This window comes from Anopheles marshallii, chromosome 3, assembly GCF_943734725.1.
Source record: "Anopheles marshallii chromosome 3, idAnoMarsDA_429_01, whole genome shotgun sequence".
In the NCBI taxonomy this organism is placed as follows: Eukaryota; Metazoa; Arthropoda; class Insecta; order Diptera; family Culicidae; genus Anopheles; species Anopheles marshallii.
Genome location: NC_071327.1, coordinates 15,701,672 through 15,725,871, shown reverse-complemented (window position 1 = coordinate 15,725,871; position 24,200 = coordinate 15,701,672). Strand labels below are relative to the sequence as shown.

The 24,200-nt window shown below is 45.5% G+C and overlaps 5 protein-coding genes across 5 annotated transcripts; 3 read left to right on the top strand and 2 right to left on the bottom strand.

Annotated features, from left to right (window-relative positions):
* The first annotated feature begins 212 nt into the window (after positions 1-212).
* Positions 213-890, top strand: LOC128715385 (uncharacterized). The gene is made up of 2 exons (XM_053810277.1): positions 213-508; positions 575-890. The coding sequence occupies exons 1-2, from the start codon at positions 213-215 to the stop codon at positions 888-890; spliced, it is 612 nt and encodes a 203-aa protein (XP_053666252.1).
* A 171-nt stretch (positions 891-1,061) lies between these two features.
* LOC128713481 (ran GTPase-activating protein) lies at positions 1,062-2,999 on the bottom strand. Its single transcript, XM_053808341.1, has 3 exons — positions 2,894-2,999; positions 2,452-2,774; positions 1,062-2,384 (listed from the first exon to the last, which is right to left on the bottom strand). The coding sequence occupies exons 1-3, from the start codon at positions 2,997-2,999 to the stop codon at positions 1,062-1,064; spliced, it is 1,752 nt and encodes a 583-aa protein (XP_053664316.1).
* A 1,541-nt stretch (positions 3,000-4,540) lies between these two features.
* On the top strand, positions 4,541-10,514 carry LOC128711652 (maternal protein tudor). Its single transcript, XM_053806535.1, has 6 exons — positions 4,541-6,420; positions 6,504-6,644; positions 6,720-7,396; positions 7,464-7,692; positions 7,766-8,528; positions 8,622-10,514. The coding sequence occupies exons 1-6, from the start codon at positions 4,541-4,543 to the stop codon at positions 10,512-10,514; spliced, it is 5,583 nt and encodes a 1,860-aa protein (XP_053662510.1).
* Positions 10,515-12,945: 2,431 nt separating this feature from the next.
* On the bottom strand, positions 12,946-23,384 carry LOC128711207 (protein pelota). The gene is made up of 8 exons (XM_053806073.1): positions 23,344-23,384; positions 23,164-23,260; positions 22,957-23,103; positions 22,469-22,876; positions 22,334-22,403; positions 22,064-22,256; positions 13,117-13,223; positions 12,946-13,046 (listed from the first exon to the last, which is right to left on the bottom strand). Exons 1-8 carry the CDS (start codon positions 23,382-23,384, stop codon positions 12,946-12,948), a joined length of 1,164 nt encoding a protein of 387 aa, XP_053662048.1.
* Positions 18,755-21,912, top strand: LOC128711208 (uncharacterized). Its single transcript, XM_053806075.1, has 2 exons — positions 18,755-19,407; positions 21,792-21,912. Exons 1-2 carry the CDS (start codon positions 18,755-18,757, stop codon positions 21,910-21,912), a joined length of 774 nt encoding a protein of 257 aa, XP_053662050.1.
* Positions 23,385-24,200: the final 816 nt, after the last annotated feature.

The window sequence follows — 24,200 nt, the reverse complement described above, 5'->3', positions numbered from 1 at the left end:
CTTTGAACAATTAAACATACGAAGAGTTAAGATAAATATTTGCTCCTTTCATATATTTTGGATGCATGTAGCCGACCTTTCCTATCAGCCACGCTGCTCGATCACTGACAGCCGTACTTAGTGCCTGATTAGTGATTAGTCTACGGTGGCAATACGTTTGTTCTGTTTTAAATTATCGTTGTTATTAAAGTTATTGCACATCATCCATTATTATGGCATCGCTGCACCCGTTTATGATTCGCATGAATTATGTGGATCGATCAACACCTTTCAGTAGCCGGATGCGCAGAAGACGCTACTCGTCCACTCTCTCCAGCAACTCGAACCAGTTTGCAGATCAGAACAACAATGAGCTGCTGCTACCGATCGTCAACCCATCGGGCAAGCGTCGTAAGCTTTCGGCCTGCATTTACAAGCCAATCCCGATACCGGACGAAGGTTCGAAGGACGCTGTCGAACGATCCCCACTGCTGGCTTTACATCTGTTCGAAGGATGCTCCGTTACACTGTAAGTGTTTTCCACCCACAGGTCGAAAGTTTCATGATTGGGGTCATTATCCTTTGCTTATTACAGCAGGAATGAGCAAACTGTATCGGTGTCGACCGAAAGATTTCTAGCAATCGGACGGCTGTACTGTCAGGATAATGCCGTTACATCGATGGCGTATTACGTGCCCCGCATGGTTCCCGTCTCTATGGTTTCAAGCTCATACGCTTGCCTCGACCCTGAGCTGAAAACGGAAACGATCATCCACTGTACGAAGATCGAGTTCCGCCGCAGATATTTACCGGTAGCAACGCAAACAGTCGAAAACGATCAACGCCGGGAGGATCATGAACAGCAGCCATGTTTTACGTCATACGCTTGCTGGAACGTTTCGGAATATTAGCGGAAAATTATTGTAACGAGACGCATGTTATCAGTATTGTCATTCTTAGGATACATTTAAGCGAGATTTATCCATTTTCTTACTTTCTTTTTGGAATTCATGTTTTAAATAATAAAAAAGTAAAAGAAATCTCATGTACATGTACAAAACTCCAGACCCACCTCAACAGGTTTATCCTACGCGATTGAGGAACGCCTCGAACACTTCGGTTTCCTCTTTCGGTATCAGATTCTGCTGGATAGCGGCCCGTAGTGCCCGCTGGCACGTTTGCACATTGTATTTCAGCTGGTAGCTTCGATCTTCCGGCTTTAGCAAGCCGAGCTGAATCAGCACGAAATCACGCAAGCTTTTCAGCCGTTTGTTCGTCTTCGCAAACTCGAAAGCATCCTTGTACAGGGCTAGCGCTACATCCAGCGCTTCAGGTTGGCTTTCGCAGAGTTCGGAACACTTGATGATGGTGAATGCTGTGTGTACCAAATAATCGTCTTTTGGAATCGCATTGAGGTACTCGCGGAAAGCGGCCACTTTATCCTTGTCCGGCAGCGATTGGAACATCGTTTCCGAGGGATAGTGTTGCCGGATGAAGGAATCGACCGTGTTCGGGAGCGTTGAATCGAGATCGATCGACACGGTAGATACATCGAGCGCGGAGTCGTTACTGGTGCCGTTCGCCTTTGTGCTGCGTTCCTTCAATCGGGCTAGAAGAGCTTCTTCCGCATCTTCCTCCTCGTCGGTGTCTTCCTCATCGTCCTGGTCAACCGTTTCATCGTCCTCCTCCTCGCTTCCTTCCTCTTCATCCTCATCTTCCTCGTCTTCCTCTTCCTCCTCTTCTTCTTCCTCCATGTCACCCGCGTCCTCTTCCAGCTCCATCACACCGTTGCGCTCATAGTCCCGCATCAGTTCCTGCAACTGATCGCAGCATTCGTCACCAAACTGATTACCGTTCAGAACGAGCGAGCGAAGTTTATCCTTATTGGCGGCCGCGTTCACCAGCGTAAAACCACCATCGGGACCGATTTCGTTGAATCCAAAGTCCATCACTTCCAGCTCAGTGTGTCCTTCGTGCAGAGCCTCTCCAATCAGGGTTGCTCCCTTAGTTTTCAGCAGGCAATCGCCAAAGTTAAGTTCCCGCAAATTGGGCAGATCCTGTAGTGCGACCGATAATGCCGCGGCTCCCTTCGGGCCAATTGTATTATCGTTTAGGTTCAGAATCCGCAGATTCTTGTTCATCTTGAATGCTTCGGACAGTGCGGTTATTCCCACATGATAGATACCATTCTGCGGTGTTTCGATTTGCTCCAGCGTACCGATGGTGGCAAACGTTTCCGACAGTGCTTTAGCGCCCGCGTTTTCCAACCGATTTCTTCCTGCAATGAACACTCTCAGTGCGAGTGGTTTGCCCACCTTCTTGCTGGCTTTATGCCCTTCGAGTAGCGCTTCGGCGAGCATTGTTCCACCTTGAATACCCAGCCCACAATTGTTCAGCTTTAATTCCTACAATGAAAGGGACACATTATTATACCGAACTTGGAAAGCAGCGACAATATGCTACCATACAAACCTCTAGCGTGTAGCATGTGGAACTCTTTAACAGGTCCACCAATCCAACCATTCCGTTCGGACCGAGCGCATTATCGGAACAATCGAGCACGGTAAGCTGTGCACCAGCCGTAATCATACCCTGCCCCAGTGCCTTCAGTGCAATCGGAATTTCCTCCTTCATGCGCCCGGTAAATAGATCTTTCCAAAGCGCTTGTTTCAGCTCGGGATGTTTTTCCAGCGCTTTGCCGATTCCTTTTGCCGCCTCCACGCCCAATGTGTTTCCTTCCAGATTCAGGAAACGCATATCCTTGCAGGCATTTATCGCATCTATCAAGTCTTTCGCTGCAGAAGGCCATTATTGCAATGCAAAACATGTAAAAAAAACAACATGCAGAAATCTTAATAAATCGATCCATCATTGCAATTGCGCCTTTACCGCCAACCGGCAGGTGTGCATTTACCTTCCGCTTCCGTTCCCCATTTTGACGCTTTGCCAACCCATTTAACGCCGTGCTGATCGAGATCGGACAGTGCGCTCGTTATGGAAGTAAAATTAAAGGACGCCATTTGTCGAGTGAGCCTCCTGAACAGTTACTACACTTTCACTATAATGCACTATCTTCACGATATGCAAAACAACTATTATGCTGTAGGTAGATCGATGGATGCTTTTCTTCGGTACAAAACGAGCGGGAGGTTATGTTTACGGTTGATTCCTTTTGTTTGATGTTGCAGCTGTCAAATTTATGGCCGTTTGCCGCTATGACTGACATTTGAATGAGCCATGCCTGTGGTTCGGTTTCTTGGCCGAAATTCAATGAATTCATTATCATTATATCCACTATTTTGCTACAATTCTCAGGATTTTATAGTGCGCTTTGCTAAGCAATGTGTTTTTCAAGCCATTTTCCATTTATTAAACTAAGCCTCTATATATTTGATACACATAACCCTTTTCAAACCAATTCCACCCTCGTATTGCTATCTCGTTCCAACAATTGCGACTCGGTGGTTGGCAGATTTGCTTACTTCATTTTCTTCACTATCATTTGTTGCATTCCATCGAATAGGCGCATTTCGAAGAAACGTTTGTGCGGAATATAGGTGCAGAACTATAACCAGGTGGCAGTCGGAATTGAAGCAATCAAGTTACGAAAACGTTTGTGCTCATCATCACTCGTAACTTTCTGGTAAGTAAACCAAATACCCCAGAGTATGACTACGGCAATTAGTCAACAAAACCGTATGATAGTGCAATGAAGAAAAAAAAACGGAGACTGGTATGATACTCAGGGTATGAAAAAGTACAATGGCTCCGGCATTGGAATGCGTACAATATGCAGTAGGCCATGCGCCACGTTTTGTTCTGTGCGATCTATAATTCAATCGAATGTTAAAAAGATTACAATAGCGTAAGGCATTGCCGATTAAGAACAATGATATGCAAGGAAATTAAACGATAGAAAGGCCTTCCGCCCCCGTAATCGATTGAATGTTGCTTTCAGTGATCATTTAAAGAAATCGGTACGAAGCATGATAACGGTACATGTTGCTTTGGTTAATTTCTTCTTTTGTTCCTCATGGTGGCATTCGTCGATACCTTCGCTTTTGCCCGGAATACTGAAGTGCAAGCAATTGTGGAAAAGCGTTCAAAACGAACAGAAGAGAAGTGATGCGTTCAAAGGAGCAACAAGCAACAAAAAATCTCAATCGTTTACAGTTTTCTCTTCGCATTCGTTTGATTACATTCGCATTGTAGTGTTGCACCCTAGTTACGCACTGTGTTTGCTTTTCTCGATTTCATATTAGCAGTCACCAGCCAACGAAGCGAAGGAATAAGAGAGCAGGGAGGGAAACCATCTCCTTCCGAAAGCTCGGTGGAAAATGTATCGCCAGTGAAGAGACTGCGGCAACACCTTGATTTGTAGTATTCGATTTCCGTCCGTGAATCGCGGTTGGCTATGTAAGTCCTGATTTGGGTTGCGTACCGTTCATCTACCACGCAAAGAGTCACGTCGTTCATTTCCGATGCATTTTGCTTTTGTTTTTCGTTTTAGAGCAGTACATTTCATAGTTGCACAACGACATTGCCGAACGTTTTCGTGAATATGAATATTAATCGTTACCAGGCGGCAAAAAATCTGCAACCGGCACGTTCGCTACGTACCGCACCAAATGCCGGCCGGAATGCGCTCGGCGACTTTGGCTATCCGCCCCATCTGGTGGACACCTCCAACCAGGCCCGTGGGGGTCACATGCACAATGGGAATCAGCACGGAAATTTGCCAGCACAAACTCACCAACGATCGAGCAGTCAGTCGCGCAAACACGATGTGCTACGTACGCCGCCGACCCATGGATCGCACGGTTCCAGTGCGGGTCGGTCAAGTGCTGCATTCTCTCCGGGAAGTTTAACATTCAACGCCAGTACGCTCACTGTCGGCTCTCTGTATGAGGTGACCGTTTCGTACGTGCAGAATGGTCCGAAGCAGTTCATGGTGCAGCTACATTCAGCGGAAGCCGCACTGAAGCAAATGATGGTTGCGTTGGCACGGGTGCCGTTACGTTCCATCAATCGAAAGCTGCAGCTCGGAATGGCCTGTTTGGCACGCTATTCGCACAACCATACGATCTACCGTGCGCTCATCACAGCGCTAGGACAGGATGGAAACTGTACCGTTTCGTACGTTGATTATGGCCATTCGGAAACGGTGCATCCAAGCAGTTTGTACGAAATTCCACCCGAGTTCCTGCGTTACGAGATCTTTTCCACACGCTTTGCGCTCTCAAATGTGCGCCGGCTCGAGGATTTAAATGCTGACGTTGCTGGTATCTTCTCCAAGATGATCGCAGGCAAGGTACTGAAGCTGAAAGTTACTCCCCCGGAGGGTGCAGCATTCGTGTCGTACTGTGAGCTGTACGAAAATGGCGACAATCTTTTCTTACGATTGCAAAAACTATGCCAGGATCAGGTTTACAAGTATCCTCCAGCGGGGATTTTGCAACGGGGATCCAGTTATCGGGTGGTTATCCGTTACATTGAATCTTGCGCGAAATTCTTCGTCCATCGACTGGACAATGTGGCTACGTTTGATAAAATGATGGATGATTTGATAGTGCATTATCAGGGCAGTGGCAGTGTCGTACCGGGCGTTGTGAACGTTGGCGATGTTTACGCGGTCAGCCTCGATCCGAACGATATCTACCGGGCGGAGGTGCTTGAAACGAACCCTAAAATTAAGGTGCGCTTAGTCGACTATGGCACTAGCATCACGACGCAACGTGGGCAGCTAAAGCGTCTGTCGCCGGACTTTCTCCATCAGCGGCCGGAAGCGATCGAGTGCTGTCTGGAAGGGTTCGAAGGATCTACCAGCGTTGATCTGTCGACGGATCAGCTGGAAATGTTGGCGGAAGGTGCGGATCGAGAGCGTAAACCGTTCAAGTTGATCGTGTGCGATATACGGGACGGGAAAACAATCGTAAACCTGCTGGATGAATCGGAAACGCCCGTACTGAACGTGTCGAAGAAGCTGCTGAAGTTGAACACGCCGGGAAAATTCTTAAAGGAACCTCTAAGCAATACTCAGAAGCAGCAAAACAAACGACTGTCTGGCGGAATTGCTGCGAATGGTGTTGATCCATTGGGGACGACTGTCGACTCAGCCAAGGCGCCTCTTTCGTCAAGTGGCATTTCGTCTGGCCATGGAGACTGTATCGATCTGACTAACGACGAATGGAGCGGTGGTCCACCACTGCCGGGAAATCAAAGTTCGGGGTACGATCTGCAAACGGGTGGCAATGTGCAAACTCCTCCGCACAATACTCGTTCGGGTGGTGGTGTCGGATATGGGCGTGATAGTAACCATAGCAGCCGTGACCATTCGACAGGCAACAACAAACAGGAGGCAAAGCGAAATCCGGGAATTGCCAACAATGTAGGAACAACGGCAGGGGTCCGTAATGACATTCCAAGGTTCAACAAGGACCGGTAAGGGAAATCGTGTGGAATGAAATCATAAGTTTCATTCATAAGCAGGAATTGTGTACTCACACACTCAATCTCGTTTACAGCGTCCAAATGCCGTACTATTACGAACACGATGATCGGTTTGCAGATCCAAACAGCCCTCCAGCGAATGTAGGGTTGGCCGGTAATGAAGCGAAGCGAAACGAACGAAACAGAATGGACGCTCCAGTGGCTGCTACGGAAAGGTAAGGTTGAAATATTTGATTAAACTACGTACTCTCAAGCTTTCCCTTCCATTTCTATTTCATTTCTATTCCTAGCAACCCGGTGGTCTCCAGCAGCGCGCAATCTTCAGATGAGTTTATGCCGTATCGTAGTACCTTGCCGGAACAAGTAGTAACGATGAACAGTAAGCTCGAAGTCGTTCTCTCTTGGTGGTACTCGCCGGAACAATTCTACGTAAGATTACGATCGGATGAGGATAAGTACCATGATATGATGAAGCAGCTGCAAAAGTACTATCGAAACAAGAGCAATCAGCAGCTACATCAGCAACAGCTACAACAGCAACAACAAACCAGCGGAAAGGCCGCAAAACCCTCCACCGGTTCAATCGTTGTCGTACGTCACCCCAAACACAATGCGTTCTATCGTGGCCGTGTGTTGAAGTACAACGAGTCCGTTCAAAAGTACAAGGTAGAGTTGGTCGACGGGGGCAACAAACTGGCCCTATCGATAAACGATCTGTGGCTGGTGGAGCGTCGCTTTACCCGGCTCGCCCCAATGGCTATTGCCTGTGCTCTGCCCGACGTTAGATTGCGCTGCGAGGTGAAGGAACTGCAGAACCGCATCGATTCGTACATCAGCAACGATAAACAGTTCGGAACAGTGTTTTTGGAGCGTGTTGAGGGCAAGTATTACTGTGAGGTGGACTCGCTCGGACGTGATCTCAAGGAGCATCTGCTGGAAGATGATCTCATCGCACAGGTTTATGTTGGTAAGGTTTCGAAGCGATGCCCAAGATGCAATAGTGTTTTAAAGCTTTTTTTCCGCTAATGTTACAGACATAGATCTCGGTCGTTTAAAGGGACAAACATTAAAGGTGCAGCTAGTAGAGCTAAAAAGTCTAAACGATTTCCGCGTGAAATTGCTCGGACATCAGGCGATCTTCAGTTGCCGACATGATGGCTGTGATACATCCCTTGTTACGGCGGATGCTATGGTGAAGTTTCGTGAACAATGGCTCAATCAGCACTGCTTGGCACAAGTGGTCGATGTATCGAATGATGAAAAGTGCGTACGTTGGAACAAAAATTACACTGTTTCTATTATACCCTTCTATTGACGGTCATTTCTGTAATTGTAGATTGATACTGTCTTTGTTGATACCATCGCTAACGGGCCAACCTGAACCAACGATAGCCGAAATGCCAGTGCTGATGAGTGCCTTTAACGTGTACGTTACCCACGTAGAAAGCACGAACTGCCTGTACGTGCAGAATGCGCGCTGGAATGAGCAGATCACCAACATGGCGAACGATCTGTTTGAGTTTTACGAAAAACAACAAGAGTTAGTGCCTGTGGCGAATCTGGCGATTAATGAAATGTGTGCCGCCAAATCACAAGACGACGGTAACTGGTATCGTGTAAAAATCGTATCGTTGCAAGATATCGAAAAGATCGAAGTGCTGCTGGTAGACTATGGGTATCGCGAGCAGGTGAAGCACAGTGAGCTGAAGGTGCTTGAACCTAAGTTCCTCGAATACAGTGCGTTTGCCCATCGGGTGTATTTACCAATGGCAGCAATCGCTGACGAGAATGAGGAGCATATTAAGACGGAAATCGGTAAACTGACCGAATCGCACGAGCTGTCGCTTAAAGTGGTCGAGTTTCGAAATGGAATTTGGATCGTGGACATCACCTCGAACGACTATAGCATTGTGAGCGTGCTGAAGGATCGCCAGTTGGTGGCGGATTTGGACTATGAGACCATACTCAATCAGCGCCAATCGTCGACACCAACACCCGGAGCTCCCGTACGGCCATCGATCGAGGATCATGAGGCGAAGCATCAGAAGATTAAGGCTAGAATATGTCACGTCGATAATCCGAGCCAGTTGTTTATACAGGTGAGTGCTGGGAGTGATCTTCATGTTTGGAACAATTTTTAACGCGGATACTAATAATGTCTTTCTCTCGCTGTTTCCCTTTCACCTAAACAGCTCGAAAGTGATCAAAAAGATCTAAACCAACTGCAAGAGACTCTTCAAATCATTGCCTCATCCTTACCACCCTTGCGTGACTTTTCTGCCGACCGTTACTGCATCGCCCAATATTCGGCCGACGATCTCTGGTACCGGGCCCTCATAATCGACAGTCACGATGATCTGATCATACAGTTTGTGGATTTTGGCCACACGGATATCGTGACAAGCAACAAGAAGAGTACACTGCGCGACATTAACGATGATCTGATGAAGTGGAAAATTTACGCGAAACAGTGCGCCATGCTTGTACAACCCATGTCCTTGGAAGTTGTCAGTGCTGATGGTGCTTCAGCGAGTGCTGGTTCATCCAGAGGACGTAAGAAAATGGCTGCATGGAAGGAGGTTGCCACAACAATACTGCGTGCACTGGTTGAGGTTGAGGTGCAGTTTCTGGCCGAAGCGCAAGGCGTGCACTACATCAGTGTGCGTAGCAGTGAGAAAGACATTGCCGAGATGCTGGTAGAGAAAAAGCTGGCCACCCGTTTGCTGTACGTTCCTTCCGGTCAGCGATGCTTTACGAGCCACACGGAATCCATCGACGAGTTCTACCTGCAGCTGGAGCGCGATGTTAATCCACTCGATATGATGGCCAACTATTTGGCGGATGTGAGCAAGTTTGCCGATATCGACGATCCAAAGGTGGACATGATATGTCTGGCGGAGTTTGCAGACGATGGTCTGTGGTACCGGGTACAGGTATTGTCCATACCGCAACCGGGCACATACGAGGTACTGTTTCTGGACTATGGAAATGGTGCTACGGTGCAGAAGCTGAAACAGCTGGAACCTAGCATCGCCGAGCTGACGCGACTCTGTACGAAGTGTGCGCTACGGTTGCCGGAAAACGTGAAGAGTTGGTCGGCAGCGGCACAAGAAAAGTTTATCGAGCTGACGGCCATGGGCCAGACCGTGTTCACCGTACAGCTGCACAGCCCCGGACCATCGTTTGCTACAGTTGAACTGTTCCTCGAAGGGCGGAATATTGTGGACCAGTTGGTTGCGCTGTGCGAGAAAGGACCCGGTTCGTCGACCGATGCGATGAGCTCCAGTTTCTTCCTGGGTGACGATAACAGGCTCGATGACAGCTACCAGCTAGAAGACGACAAGGTGCACATTAGCCATGTGAACTCACCGGCCGAGTTTTTCATCCAGTTCAACAACAGTTTCGATGCGCTGCGCAACATGGACGAATTGCTAGCGGCCAAAGCAAAGCACTGTGAATCGATCGCTGAGGGTGATATTAGAAATGGGTTGTTTTGTTTGGCGCAGCTAGTACACAACGGTAAGTATTGCCGTGCGCTGGTCCTGTCGGAGGTGCACGGTGGGCAGGCCACGTACCATCTAGTGCTGCTGGTCGACTACGGATATCGTGCGGCAGCAACGGATCTGCGCAAGATGCCTCCCAGCATTGAGGAAATGTCCCGGCTGGCAAAGAAGTGCTGCCTGGAGCACTATTTGCCAACGGATGAGGTGACGCTCGGTGCAGCCCGTTGGAGCCGGCTGCGCAGTCGTCTTACGGAGCTGGCCGACTTGGGAAAGGTAGTGTTCACGTTTGAAATTGTGCGTAACGATTGCGATCCACTCATCATACGATTGTTTACGCCCAATGGCGTTAACGTGGAAGATCTGTTACGGGAGAAAGACGTCGACGACATTGTGGGTGAGGACTCGTTCTGCAATCTCGTCACGCCGGAAAATAGCAGCAGCAGTAGTAGTGCGGGAGAAACGCTACGGCGAGCCAAACCGAAACAGGTGTTCTTCAGGGCACACAGCGACCTGGAGTTTCTGGAGAACTGTGAGTCCGCCCCAACATCGTTGGGTCAGCAGTTTACGAATGCAGACAACTGATCTGTTGCGCGTGTTGTACGATGGCATGCTGTGAAATGCGAAACGACCGTTACCGAGGGGAATGGATCGATCATTCCGTTTCCTGCTTGAAGTTGCAAGATGCTTCAAACCACCAAGAGGAGAACGGGTAATGATGGTTTCGTTTTAACATTCTTCCCTTTCCACACGGTAACGATGAATCGAAAAATAATTCTCTACGCATAACATTAGGAATCGAAACCCCAGTATAAGTAGTTACGTAGTTGTTTATGTGTTTTGTTTTGTTTAAATCACTATATGCGCTCATACGCGTAACGTTGGTTTTTTTCTTATCGTTTAGCCTTTTTCTCCTGCTTACTGAAACGAATTAATAGACTCGAACGAATTTACATGAACGCATATGCATCCCAATTTCATATCACGATTTTTTAATGCACATTGTTATCCTGTTACTCACTACAATACTGAACTAGCTACTCTATTTATCACCTAGTCGAACATTGCAAAACGTGATTAGAAATGGGAGCAAAAACGTTCAAAAGTAACAAAAAAAAGGAACAATTAATGTCACAATTATTAATGAATTGTACTCTCAGTCGGTGGATAAGAGGTTATGTTGCATTAAACCAATTTATTAACTATGAATCGGAATGGTGCATAACGCAGCATATAACAAAGAGAAAAATCTTTTCGCGAACTGCAAACTCAAATGGATAGAAAATGTGCCTTCCAATAACTCATACATCCAGCTACCTCTAGATAATACAGCATGAAGGAGGCAGCTAAGAGCATCCAGCCTTAATCTTCTATTTTTTACATTACATATGTGTCTAGGTCGATGTTTTCCACGGGCAGCATGTGAGGTAGTTGAGAATAAATCTCTACCTATTATTATTCTACTTTTTGCTACGTTGAACGGCACCAATATTTTTATAAAACGACAATTATATAAATGTGCAAGAAGAAGAAGTGCCTTACAAAAGGGAATGTTTCAAACGGGAACCAAATGTCACCAACTACTTCTGCCCGTTTCAACTCTGTTGTTGCAGCATTGCTGGATACAATTAATACTGTCCGGTAGGCAGCTGGTAGGCCCGCAACGGAATAAGGAAACCATCGCGAAAAAGATTAATCATGCGTGAGACGCACTAAAACGCAAATCAAATTGTTTATCAATCGCTCGTTACAATTATACTCAGCACTGTTGTACTAAACCACGTCCAAAAAACATCGTTAATAAAGTTATTGTATCAAAGTGAACAGAAATTTAAGAAATTAAGGAGATACAATTTCTCAAATGCTTTGTAACAAAAAAAAACAGAGAAACAAGCTTGGCTATTGAAGTTGGACGAATGTTTTCTTTTCGCGCAATTAATTCCACCTACTGGTCGTTATAAAACTGTTACGTGTGCGTGTGTGAGTAGAGCTCTGTACATTACTATTCATGTTTTGGGTATTATGATCTCTTTCAAGCATTTTTCCATAGTTTAATAGGCTGCAACATTGAGCTATCGTTTTGAGTGTTTCCATTTTGTTCGGAACGGTACATTTATTTACAGTACAGACAAGATAATAAGCGCATTCTGTGCAGCTATCATCCTGATGTGTCGTTTCAATATTATTCCCCTAATACCCTACAACGTTTTGCATCCCCCTTTGCTGCGGTCGCGTATAATATCAATAGTTGCAGCATGGAGTTTTGAATGGGTTCAACGCGCTTTTGCTCACATCCGTCACTTCTTTTTAATGATTGGCAAAGATAGAACAGGAAAAGGATACATAAATTTGATTTCTTAATAGGGCCAAAGAATACTTTTACACCAACAGGAATTTTAAAACCGTAACAGAGCTTGTCGTCTAGTGGATGTAATACCTAGCTAATATATTGCTTGTGTCCCTGAAGTTAATCCGTAGTCAGCAATTATGATTTTTTTCTTTTCTATTTTCTTGATTAGTGTGTTGATGAAAAAATGTAGCGTATAAACATCAAAGACGGACCTTCCTAAGAGAGGAATAAGCGGCCTGATGGTTGCTTGCCAACAACCAGTAGATACTTAAGCGGTAGGGAGAGACCGAGGCGAGAGGAAAAAAAAGGTTTATAACAGTTCAGCCCGTCCACTATCCCTCTTTGTTTTGTTAGTGGGGTTTCTTCTTTCTGATGTCCTTCCTGTCAACCGTTCATTCGACTATTGGTGGGCCCTGGCTAATATTCCGCTCAAGTTGTAAAAGGAGCTTTATCCGCAAGTGGTTTGAATATTAAAAGTATTACATTGCTGCCATCAAAAATATAAAAAAAAAAACAAACCCCTCTTCTAAGCCAATGGACGCCTAATAATCTGACCTCGCATAATTACACTCCAAACGAATACAAGACAATTAAGCCATCCACACACATATACGCATACGGGCGGCGAGGACATTCGTGTCTGGAAACCAATCTTCTGCTCCCCGTTCAATCGGAATCCGAACCGTCGCTGCCTTCATTATCGCTGTCCTCAAGTTCTGGCATAGGAAATCGCAGAATTGCCGCCACACCGGTTAGCTGAGCGAGTTCTAAAACCAGAGAACGGATTTTCATTACATTTCCGCACAATACAGCCATAAAAGTGATGATCGCGCTTACGTTCGCCTGAGACGTGCATGCTGGAGAATATTTTAACCTCACCACCCGAGTCACGGACCGATTCCACCAGCTGGACATATTCCTTGCGCGTAGCCACGTCCTGGCATCTATAAAATGGGAAGAGATTTTAAGAGGTGAGAAAACGTTTTAGGAAAGTATCAAATCGGGGTGCAGATGATCAACGCGCCCCAATTATTAGTAGCATCAGTGATTGGGCCAATGTTTACGGCGTGTGTTTGTGACGAAATCTGGCACGTCCAACGGGGATTTCAACTACCCAGACGCCATCACGTCTTAGACGCCATTTAGACATTACAAATCGAGGAAAGCAAGCAAGTCAAGATCTTCTAAAAATAGGGAAGCCGACGCTGCGTCGAAACAGCCATTTAAGCGATGAATCACTTTTAAAGGTTACACCCAAAATGTTGTCTTGAAAGAGCGTTTCTTTTAATGTTCCTGCAAATAAAACAGGTGTATTATTCGCACAGATGTTGCTGCATTCATTTCATGCCTGATAAAGGAGCTAGAAATCGATTTATGAGGAACCAGGGCATGGATCACCTGATCTCTCCACCCTTTCGGTAGCATAGAACTCTTAGCTCGCAATCTAGTAAACACGGAAAACGTGACCATCGCAACGATGACGATTTATGAGCGGTGTTGTTTTTTTTTTTTTTTTTGGCGGGGTAGACACGGTTCTATTTATAACACCCGTCATTTTCAAATTTCAACCCCATTTTCTTCTTGCTAGCGTTTCCATTTTTCCGACCATGCAGAAGAGGTGCACACACGAGACACGTTCGTCGCCCAATCGGTGGTGTGGTGATGGAGGTGGACGAAACCACCACACCATGTGCTTTATGGCATCAAACCGTGTGTCTTCAGGTTTCTGCCGGTGTGTTTCTTCTCCATAAAATCGATCCTCGCTAGAAGCGGATAAACAACGCGAGTCGCGATCTTCTGCTTGGCGGGGAACACTGGTCGCGTAAATCTTACAGAAAGCGAACAGATTTAATTTGTTTACAGCAATCGATTTAAAAGCGAAAGTGTGTGCGTGTGTGTGGGTGTGTTTGTGTGGATGGTGAAACAGCCTACTTTAGCAGAGAGCATTGCATTCCTCACGATGCATTCTGATGCTGTCGGATGCTAGTGTCCAGATGTTCCTATTGGTGTTGAGTGAATCTGATTCGGATTCATGAATCTGCGAGTCGGAATGAATGAATCAAAATCTCTATTTCTCTAAGATTTATGATCTCCACCTATGAGCGGCATGGGGTTTAATCCGCCACTGCTCTGAGGATTCATGTATCTTTTGAGAGTCGATTTCTGAATCTGAATGACTCCTCGCTAACTCTTCTCAAAAGATTCATTAAACGCAACACTCGCTCCTATTAATCCACCGTTGGACCACAGAAGAAACTGACACACTTAAATGACACACAATCCATTCTTTGTTAATCTGCCACAGACTCCCGTACTCAGCATCCACACCTTCGCGGCGACAAAGTGCAACGGCATCTTCGAATATGGTCTCAAATAATTTGGATACCATTTTCGGACACCCGGGCGGGGTGTACGTGTGCGGCCGAAAAGAAGATTACGGGGCGAGAGTCTTGCAGCGCGCGGATTGTTGGCTGAAGCAATTATAGCCCTCGGTACACCTGCATTTCCCAACCGTGTGCGAACGCGAGGTGATATCTTCTGTGCCGTCACCTTGGAGGTTGTGTGGTCCAGCAAAAGCGAGAGAAGCTACCCTCTTTTTGCAGTGGTCAGTGGGCTACTCGCACGGTGATGCTCTCGTTGAACAAAACATAATACCGTTGCGCTAGTAGCCGCTACGCACTACATGCTGGAGAAGCAAGGGTCCCTCTGTTTTTGCTGCAGAGACCGGTTTTATGCGGGATGTGACCGTTAAAAATGGGATAGTAATTGATTGTGAGGTATGTTTGCTTAACGCGTTAGCGGGTAGCGCAGATTCGCGGGTAACAGCAAATAGGAAAGCATTTATTTTGGCAAACTTTTTATTTTGATTGAAGATCATAGTTGATTTTCTCTATAGTCAGATCAAGTGGAATCTCGACCAAATCATGCCATTTAGATCAGCACTGATTCAATGACTGCCCAGGGTCTCCCGGCCCGGGTGATGGAAAACATTTAAATCATAGCCCAAGTCTATTGAGACAGGCTTAGATCTTCAAAAGAAGCAATTTAGCTTCTTACTTTACATTAATGAAGATCTTCGAAGATAAAAGTATGAAGATTCTTGAGCATCATAATGCCCTTTTTACCTTTTCTTATATATGAAAGATCACAGCCACACGATTTCTATGTGTGGATCAACGGGAATCCACTGTTGAACCGGTTTACCGCCACATACATTCCGAAAACCGGTCTCCGTTGGATGAGCGCGAGAAACAGCGAGAGTGAGAAAATTCCGTGAGCGAACCGGTTCGGTTCATATCTTCTCTCGTCTGCAACTACCGATTTGAGCGGGTACTAGAGATGGGCAAGTCGAATCCAAAGAATATAAATCACATTGTGAACATAATAATAGTATTTTCCAATACAATATTTTTTCCTTCAATTTATATTCTTTTTTGTACAACATTCATAACTCTCAGAATGGAAATAATTATAAACATTGGATCATATTATTATTCTTCGCAGTCCGCATCGTTCATTTCACTGAGTCGACCGAATGCCCATCACTAGCAAATACTGCGCTTGGGCCGCTTGCGTACGCGCGTACTTTTCCGCTGTACATCAACAACAGTGACGGACGCGGGATCGTACCAACCGGTTAAACGCGCCGCGGGAGCCTATCGTGAGACAAAGCTCCAGTCTTTTTACTCCGGGTTTCATAACAGCACGTTAAAGCGCCTCACAGTGAATTGCCAGTTCGGTGACAACATTAAATTCATCGAAAAGTGAAACAAGAAACTCAAACTGCCGCAAGAAACAGCAAGAAAGAAAGAGTGTGTTAAATGAGTAAATAACCTTTACCAAGTCAAGAAAAGTAAAAGTTGCATCAAACAACAGAAAAAAAAGAACAGGTAAACAAAAATGTTTCTCAAAACGCGGATGTCGCGAAAGTCACGTATTACGATTTAAATTCGTGTGAAGGAACACTAAAAAAACACACAGTTGCAGCAGCACCACCAAGAGAGGAACTGTGCGGTGTGTGGTGTATTTTCGTCGCCCACTTTGTTGCTCTATTGTGCGCACGTCTTGGGTGGCGATCAAACACCACCACCCGTGTGTCTGTAGAGAGTGAGGAGTTTTAATGCGCCAGAGTGGAGAAAGTCGCGTGCGCCGCATGGTTCCTTCATGCTTTCCTATGCTGCTGGGTTGTCTCTTTTTCTCCCTTCCGCGGTTCCCAGGCGGCTAATGATGCGCGCTTATGGGTTTCAATTGCACCCCGAGCGAGATTTCGTCGCCCGATCGTTGGTTAATTGTTGTATACTGGCAACCAGCACAGCGGAAAAACAACCAACCCATAAAAAGCGATCTGTCACGCTGGGGCTTTCTCTGCGGGAAAGGTGCGGAAACCAGCACGATTCCGTAATAACGACCTACAAAACAACACAAAGAGACGGTAGTGTATTTTCTTCATAGTGGGTCGTGAAAAGGGAGCTTTTGAAACTCCCCCAAAGTTTAACTTCAAAGTTCTTCAATTGTTTGGGCCAAATTCTGGCTAATTAGACTTTATTTACCACAGACGGAGAGCAAGATAGTGAATTTCTTTGCGCCGATACTAATACACCACCGGGTTTGAAGGAAGTTGTAATTCCATTTTGAATATGTCTCATATGAAAGACAACTGGAACTGTGGACTTATGCGCAAATGGCACGTTAATCCCACTCTCATACCTCCACCACTGATGAATCGAAGATCGAGCGGAGATTTATCACATTACGGCTTGTAATTAGTCGTAGGAGGCCGCAGACCACTGGAACTGGTAATTAACTGCAACTGTACCCGGTTCGACAAATGGCCGCGTTTCTTTCCGTACTTAACGTCCAACGAAACGTATCTGCCCAGTAGAAACAAATAGAACCTCCGTGATAGAATGCATCATGGCCTACTACTTCGTGTCTCTTTCTATGCGCGAAGGGAGTTTCTTCTAGTGCTCTTGCAACGATATATGATCACCACACAGAGGGTGAACAAATTCTTCATGTTCTTGGTACCGTTTGGTGCGTGATTCTAGAATCATGTCCGCCCCAAGAGTGACGCAGTGGGAGTACGCAAATCCTGTCCAATCTTGGACATACAAAGGTGAGAGCTACACGCTCGAGATAGAACAACCCCACACAATTCGGTTACACATTCCACGCTCTTGCCGTGTCATAGCTCCATTAAAAAGTCACTCAGATTCGACGATCAGGTTTTTTGCTTGTCTTTTTTTTTGTTGTGGTGTGTTTGCCCGCACGTCCTGCAGCCTACACTAGAGCAGCATAGCGTGTAGGTAACAGCTTTTTGCCCGTGATTTGTTGTTGGGTAGCTGCGGATTTGATGTGTATACAGATGATAGATTAAAATTCTTATCGCGTCCTTTAGTGTCTCTCACGGGTTAAATTCTCTCTGTCAAGGTCTGTTGGAATTCCACAACGTGCACAACGTTCGTGTAAAATTCGTGTTGAGATGCGAAGTAAAAGGTGTTGAGTCAACCGGTAATGTAATGATCGCAGCTGAACGCAGCATGGTGACAAATACGTGGGAAAGGATGACTGTTTCTCTTTTGCGTCCAGTTGTAAAGCTCTCGAGAGGGGGTAGATCACATTTTGAATTTCTTGTACAAGAGAAGAAGTTTTATTTCCACTGTTGCCGTGCCCTTATCATCCAACTGCACCATACGGAAGGGAGCGGTTGATAAAAACGAATATTCAATACGACACAAACAGCAAGGTGCCGTTAGACGTAGACCGACGCAAAAGGGAGACGTATAATTGGACCAGCAAAGATCGTAACACTGTAATTAGAGATATTAAAGATAGCGTGTCTATGGTTGAGAGGGGTCTGTTTTGCATCAATGAGTTTAAGCATCTCCCTTACTCTCGATACATTTTCATTCGATCGTCCATGGTTGCGAGTCAACGGAGCACGCATTCTCTTTAACAAGAGGGTTTCCGGAACTTGAGTATTTTGTTATGGTTATTTCAAGTCACAAATGATCTTAGTCTTTAAATATTATGGCAGAACAAAAGCGCGAGATATTGTTAAGTTAAGGCAAATCTGACCGCCCAACAGTTGACGGTGAACAGTGCGCATCTCGCACCCATTCCATCCTTCCCACGATTCACCAGCTTAATAATGCTGAATTACCTTTTCTTTTGCTCCCATTATTCTTTCCCAAAGCTCACCAGAGGCGAATTCAACCTTTTCTCCACGGCATAGCACACACTGTCGGCAAGAGAGTCGCTTCGAGCGAACAGTGAGCTACAACAATAAGACACCGCAACGGAAAAGATTTGGCCGGGCAACTCCGATGCACAACACGCCCGAGATCTCGTGGAGTCGATGACCTTGGAGTCAGTGAGCTGAAGTTAAGTACCAGAAGCGGAGGGAAACCATTTGAAGTTCCGAAAGAATTCCATTCTTCCGCTAAGGTGGTGGACGATTCTACCGGTTGAAAGTATGCCTTCCAGCACACAGGCCAGTGGAGGAGCAGTCAGTCAACTACCAATACCGGAACGAAAGCCGGACTACTTCATCGGTACTACCGGACGGCCCATTTTAACATCCCATTTCACTGCGATGCATCGAACCGATCGTTTAAACGAGAGCAAATCGGACAATGTAGTTACAAATAGCAAGCTCAACAAATGCTTACACAATCTCAAGGTACGGAATGGTGGAGGAGGAGGAGGAGGAGCAATTCCCATCGGTAATAGCGATCGTCACGGATCCATCGTCACCAGCAGCAGGAGAGTTAGCAATAAAAACGAAAATGATATAACAACGATACCCAAGTACAGCACCACCGGAGGTCGCTGTAGTGTAGCGCTCCCACACATTTCAGGATCAACTCGTGCGAGTGATGCCGGTCGGTACTCAATTGGACCAGCCAGCGGGTGGTGTTCCATAGCTAACGCTCATCAAAAATCCGGTTCGTACTGTGGGTCGCCGACTGATCGAAGTCGATCATCTACGTCACCGACTTCTGCGCGGTTGCTTGCCGCTCGGAGCAGTATGCAGCAGTACCGGCCAAATACCACCAGCACAAAACGGTCCAGTAGGGGATCTCCAGAAGTCGCCGACAGTTCGCTCGTTCTACAACAACCGTGCAGGTGAGTAACGTGCACGGAGTGGCACCAAGCAATCCACAGGGAAAACACCTTTTCCCTTTCTCACCCCAACTACTATTTATTTAGATAAGACGTAGACACACTCACACAAGATACGGTGGGGTTTTGATTGATCGTGGTGGTCACACAATTATAAACGTGGAAGAGTTTTGATAGCACTGTGAGGAATTCGATTGTGAATCAATTTGCATTCAAATACCTACTGGCTTCTAAGTAGAACAACTTCAATTTTACACCCAGTGCTCAACCAAACCCCACCGTGGCACGGGGGGATGAACCAGTTTAAATCGTGCGCGCAACAAATGTGCCTAGGCAGGTGCAGTATCATTGGCACATAAAAAAAACAAAGCGCAAAAAACACTGCTGGCAAGTATGCAAATGGGTCACACAACACAGATGGTGGATTAGGTTAGTGTAGTGTATATGGTGGTGCCCGTTCAGCGTGGCTACTGCTGGGGGTTTTGCTTTAAATCGCACTAAACAGTCAGGCTTTTTGCATAATAAGTTGGAAGAGGGTGGTCCCGTCATTGTTTTCAACATGGTCCATCAACAAACCCATATTTGAAAGTGACCCAGAAGATTGGTTTGCTTCAATGGCAAATGAACGAAGTGTTTGTTTGTTTGAAATGATGAAAAACATCGACGTTTTCGATTATGAAGCGAACCTATTTCTTCCTGGCGCATTACTGGAGTATCATGCGCTGTACATCTTCCTGCATTCCTCAAAGTTGTTGAAAAGAAATTACACTACTTGTTTGCTTTTAAAAGCTATCTGTGGATTGTTAATGATATCCCGGACACCTTTACTAATAGGACCAGCAAATTGCTCAAATTCCAACAATTCCAATGGCAAGTACCGCACTATCAACACTTCAAACGATACCCAACGAGGAAGAATTGCCAGGAGGGCCGCCCAAAGCTTGCGGTACTGCAAAAAAACATGCACCGATAGCGTAACTGCCACCGTGCAAAGCAGTGCCTTATCGAACAGTGATGACGTAACGACAAATGCTAAATCAAGAAATAGCGGAAGTATGTATCGTACTGAGCTGGAAAAACGGGGCTCACTTTCTGGTCGTATGTCGTCCAAAGCAGACAACTGAAATGATAAGGAAAGGCTTAATGTTGCCCTCACTATCCCCCGTCCTTATTTTGTATATTCGACTAACTGTTTGCTCATTTCTTATCGCCTGTTTTGCACTGATACCAATTGAACATTTCGGTCTATTAAGGTTGCATCTGTCTTTCTTGCTTTCGGCTTGGCTTCGAGTTGGATTTGGTGATAAGCACCGTACAGTAATTGAGCTAATAGAACAGCTACTTCAGTGACTTATCGATCCAACGTGCTTAAGATTTGCGAGAGTACTTGAGGTTTCCTCCGCCGGGTGTGTGCCTTTGCTCGAAGTGGATCACTTCAGCGTGTTTATTGGATGTCTCGTTCTTTATTTTGGAGGTCCGTCCGTCTAGTGCAGAAGAGAATCTCTTCTTGCTCCGGTCAATTGATCAATTTATTTGCCATCATGACGTATGCTTATTACTCGCCAATATGCCTCAACAGACACACACAAGCTTAAGGGTAGCGAATCTTTCGCGAAACAATAATTGCAGGGTGTGTAGTGTTCCCAATCAATTCAAAAGCAACGATTACTTCCCCGCAAAGCGAAACTATCCTCCATAGAGGTGGTGACGGGGGGGTTCTAAAATACAACTCGAACAATCCTAGCGTGACCGAAACAATCGATACGTCTCCCACGCCGAGTCGGTAATCAAATTAAGTGCATAAGACATTCAATCAATTGCGATTGGTTAATGGTAAATTGGTTCTTCATCTTCAAGCGGGGAAGGAGGGATATCGGGAGAGTGGTGTTTCCCTTTTGCGGATGCGATACATGAAACAAAATTCGCTAGCAGTTTTGTTTTTCGTTGGCACTTTAATTTTGGGACGCGAAACAGCTGTAGCCTTTTATGGGCGCAAGCAGCGTTCGGGCAAGACATTGCCGTGAAACGGCCATGATAGGAAGAGCGAACTGATATTGAATAACAATTGATCGCACACCCGCCGTTTAAGCGTGCCCTTATATGTACCGTTGGTGAGTAGCATAAGACGATAAGGCCACGGTATATTAAACTTCTGTTAATTCCCTCCGATGTGTCCGATGTCCTTGGTAGGGAAAGAAACTGCTATACAGCCAATAAATCTTTGGTTGAAGCATTCTATTCTTATATTTGGCTTATATAAATATTTGGTTGAAAGCATGTAATTTAATTTATTGTCAAGAAATTGATAAAGAATTTACTATTCTTTGATTACTAGACGTGTTTTAATCAATGCATTAACCAATTTAAATGCTTTACTATCTTTTCAGATATTCCAATCATTACAAATTGCTCGACAATCGGTTAACAAATCAGCGAAGCTACGATCGGAACATCTTTGGGTACGATCAGCGCATGGATCAGTTCGTACTGCCACCATTGCAAATTTAAATCGTGAAACTTAATGAATGATATCAAACACTTCCTACGCCTATTTTATAAGTACTAGCTTTAGAATCCCTCTCCACGGATACGAAGCATCTCGTAGAGCAAGAATAACGTATTAATAAAAATAAATCCAAAACAAAAGCGATTCACTGACCTGAAAAGATTGTCCGAAATCAGCAACATTTCGATGGCTTGCGCGTCGGCCGCCTTGCAAACGTGTTTTTTGCCGTAAAAAGCCTTTGCCGGTTCGAACTGCAACGTAGAGTAGAAAGTTTCCAGCGCTTTCACCTCACCTGCCGCCTTAGTGTCGGACATTTTTGCGATCACGGCTGGATCTTGTAGCACCTCTGAAATAGTAACGAAAAATCATGAATCATTAGTAAAAAAAACATGCAGTTGCAGTTGGGGTTTTTTTTTGCTGTACCTTTGAGAGAATGCTTGAATCCTGAGGACGAATGAACCAGCATAAATTTACTTTTATTATCTATCAGCACCTGGGAAGGGAATAACAAACTGATCGAATCATCTGCGTATGTGCGAATTCGTTTCCAACACTTACCTTGTTGTCAGTCTTTACAGCCTGCTGGAACATATACTCGTAGAACTGATCCTTCACAAACCCGGGTGACGCGATTAGGATGCACTTTACCACGTCGAAGTTTACATGCCGCAGTATACCCTGCATGACGGCGTCATAGAATTTGTTCAGACCCTTCTCGTGCTGCTGGACGTTTCCCTTTCGTTTACGCGGAATCGCCACGTCGATCTTGCTCCGTACCAGCGTCATGCTGGCCGTTATCAGGCAGACGTGGGCCAAACCGTCCTGCATGATCACCGCGGCTACGTCCGCATTCTGCGTTACGTCACAAGCCATTTCGATGCGTTCCAGCGCGATCGTGTCCCATTCTGGCTTCATGAGTGTGAATGCACGGTTCAACTCGAGATCGATAGTATGGTATGCTCCCATCTGCAGGCATGGTATGAAGCGTAATTGGTGATTGGAGAAAAGGTTACAACAATTCATAGTTTTCCACTTATTGATCATACCTTTACGAATTGGTTTTCCTCTATGTTGCGACCCTTTAAGCGCAGTACCTGTGCCAGCGTGTCGAAGTATATCGTTTCAACTGCAATCGTTAGTGTCGTTCGAACGCGGCTGCTGCTAGACGATCCTGTAGCGGTTTCATTTTGTACCTATGGAAAAGGAAGCGTTGGTCACATTTCCTCCCTAACAGTCCCAAATCCAAATCATACCTTCCGAATAGTGCTGCTACGAACTTGATCGCCTTCAGCGATGAGATTGTACGCATGCCACATATCTTCCGGTTCTTCGGGTACCAGGGTTACACTGCTGCAATATATTAATGAAACAAATGGGATGTTTTAGCACAAGCTCTGCTCATACAGCATTCAATGATGCAGGTAAATACGCACCCATCACCCGTTTTGTCGACGTTCTTTCGAACAAGCTTCATCGTTGAAGATACACTGTGTGTGTCGGCTTGCTAGTTTAGGTTCTAGTTACGGTTAGTCATTAGGCGGTCACAAATAGTGCTGGCGGTAGGCTGCTCTCGGTAAAGTTCTGCACATTTTTGCCGGTAATTTGTTTTGATCGCATCAAGAGCACGTCGACCGAAACTTTCCACGTTCGAAAATATTTGCTGTTTTGGTAAAATGTCAGCAGGACGTAAAGCGGCGACCACAGTATGCTGCAGTTTTGTTTGACGTTTCATTTGAGACAAGGCAGTTCGCATGTTGGGATAGTTTATGGATTATTTGCCCAGCATTGGCTATTTAACTTATTGGAGTTTGTATTGCAAAGATATTGAGTGTTTTTGGTATTTTAAAGTATTTTTTCATCACTAATTAGTCGGTTTATTGAAGAGAATGGTCCGCAAAGAGCCGACGAACTTTGCGGATAGTGTGGTCGTTGCAAATTGATGTACCATGATCCGGGATCAAAAAGAGTCGCGTGGAAGACAACCGATTTGTGAGAACTTTTTTCCTTACAAAATTCTTTTGCCACAACTTTACACCGATAATTATTGCAATTCGAACCAAACCAGATATGGAAGTAAATTTACGTGCATCTTCTTCCATTGGGTCCGTTCCAAACGGGCATAAATAAGTCGAAGAATCGGATCATCGACCATAATCACCCAGCTTTTGTGGCATTTAAAATGCACTTTTGTGACAACGAGCGTTGTTTACATCTGGTTTTGATGTGTTGCTTCTTCTCGATTGCAAATCCTTGCCCGATCCTTGGTTGATTGGTGTGACGTGAGGAACAA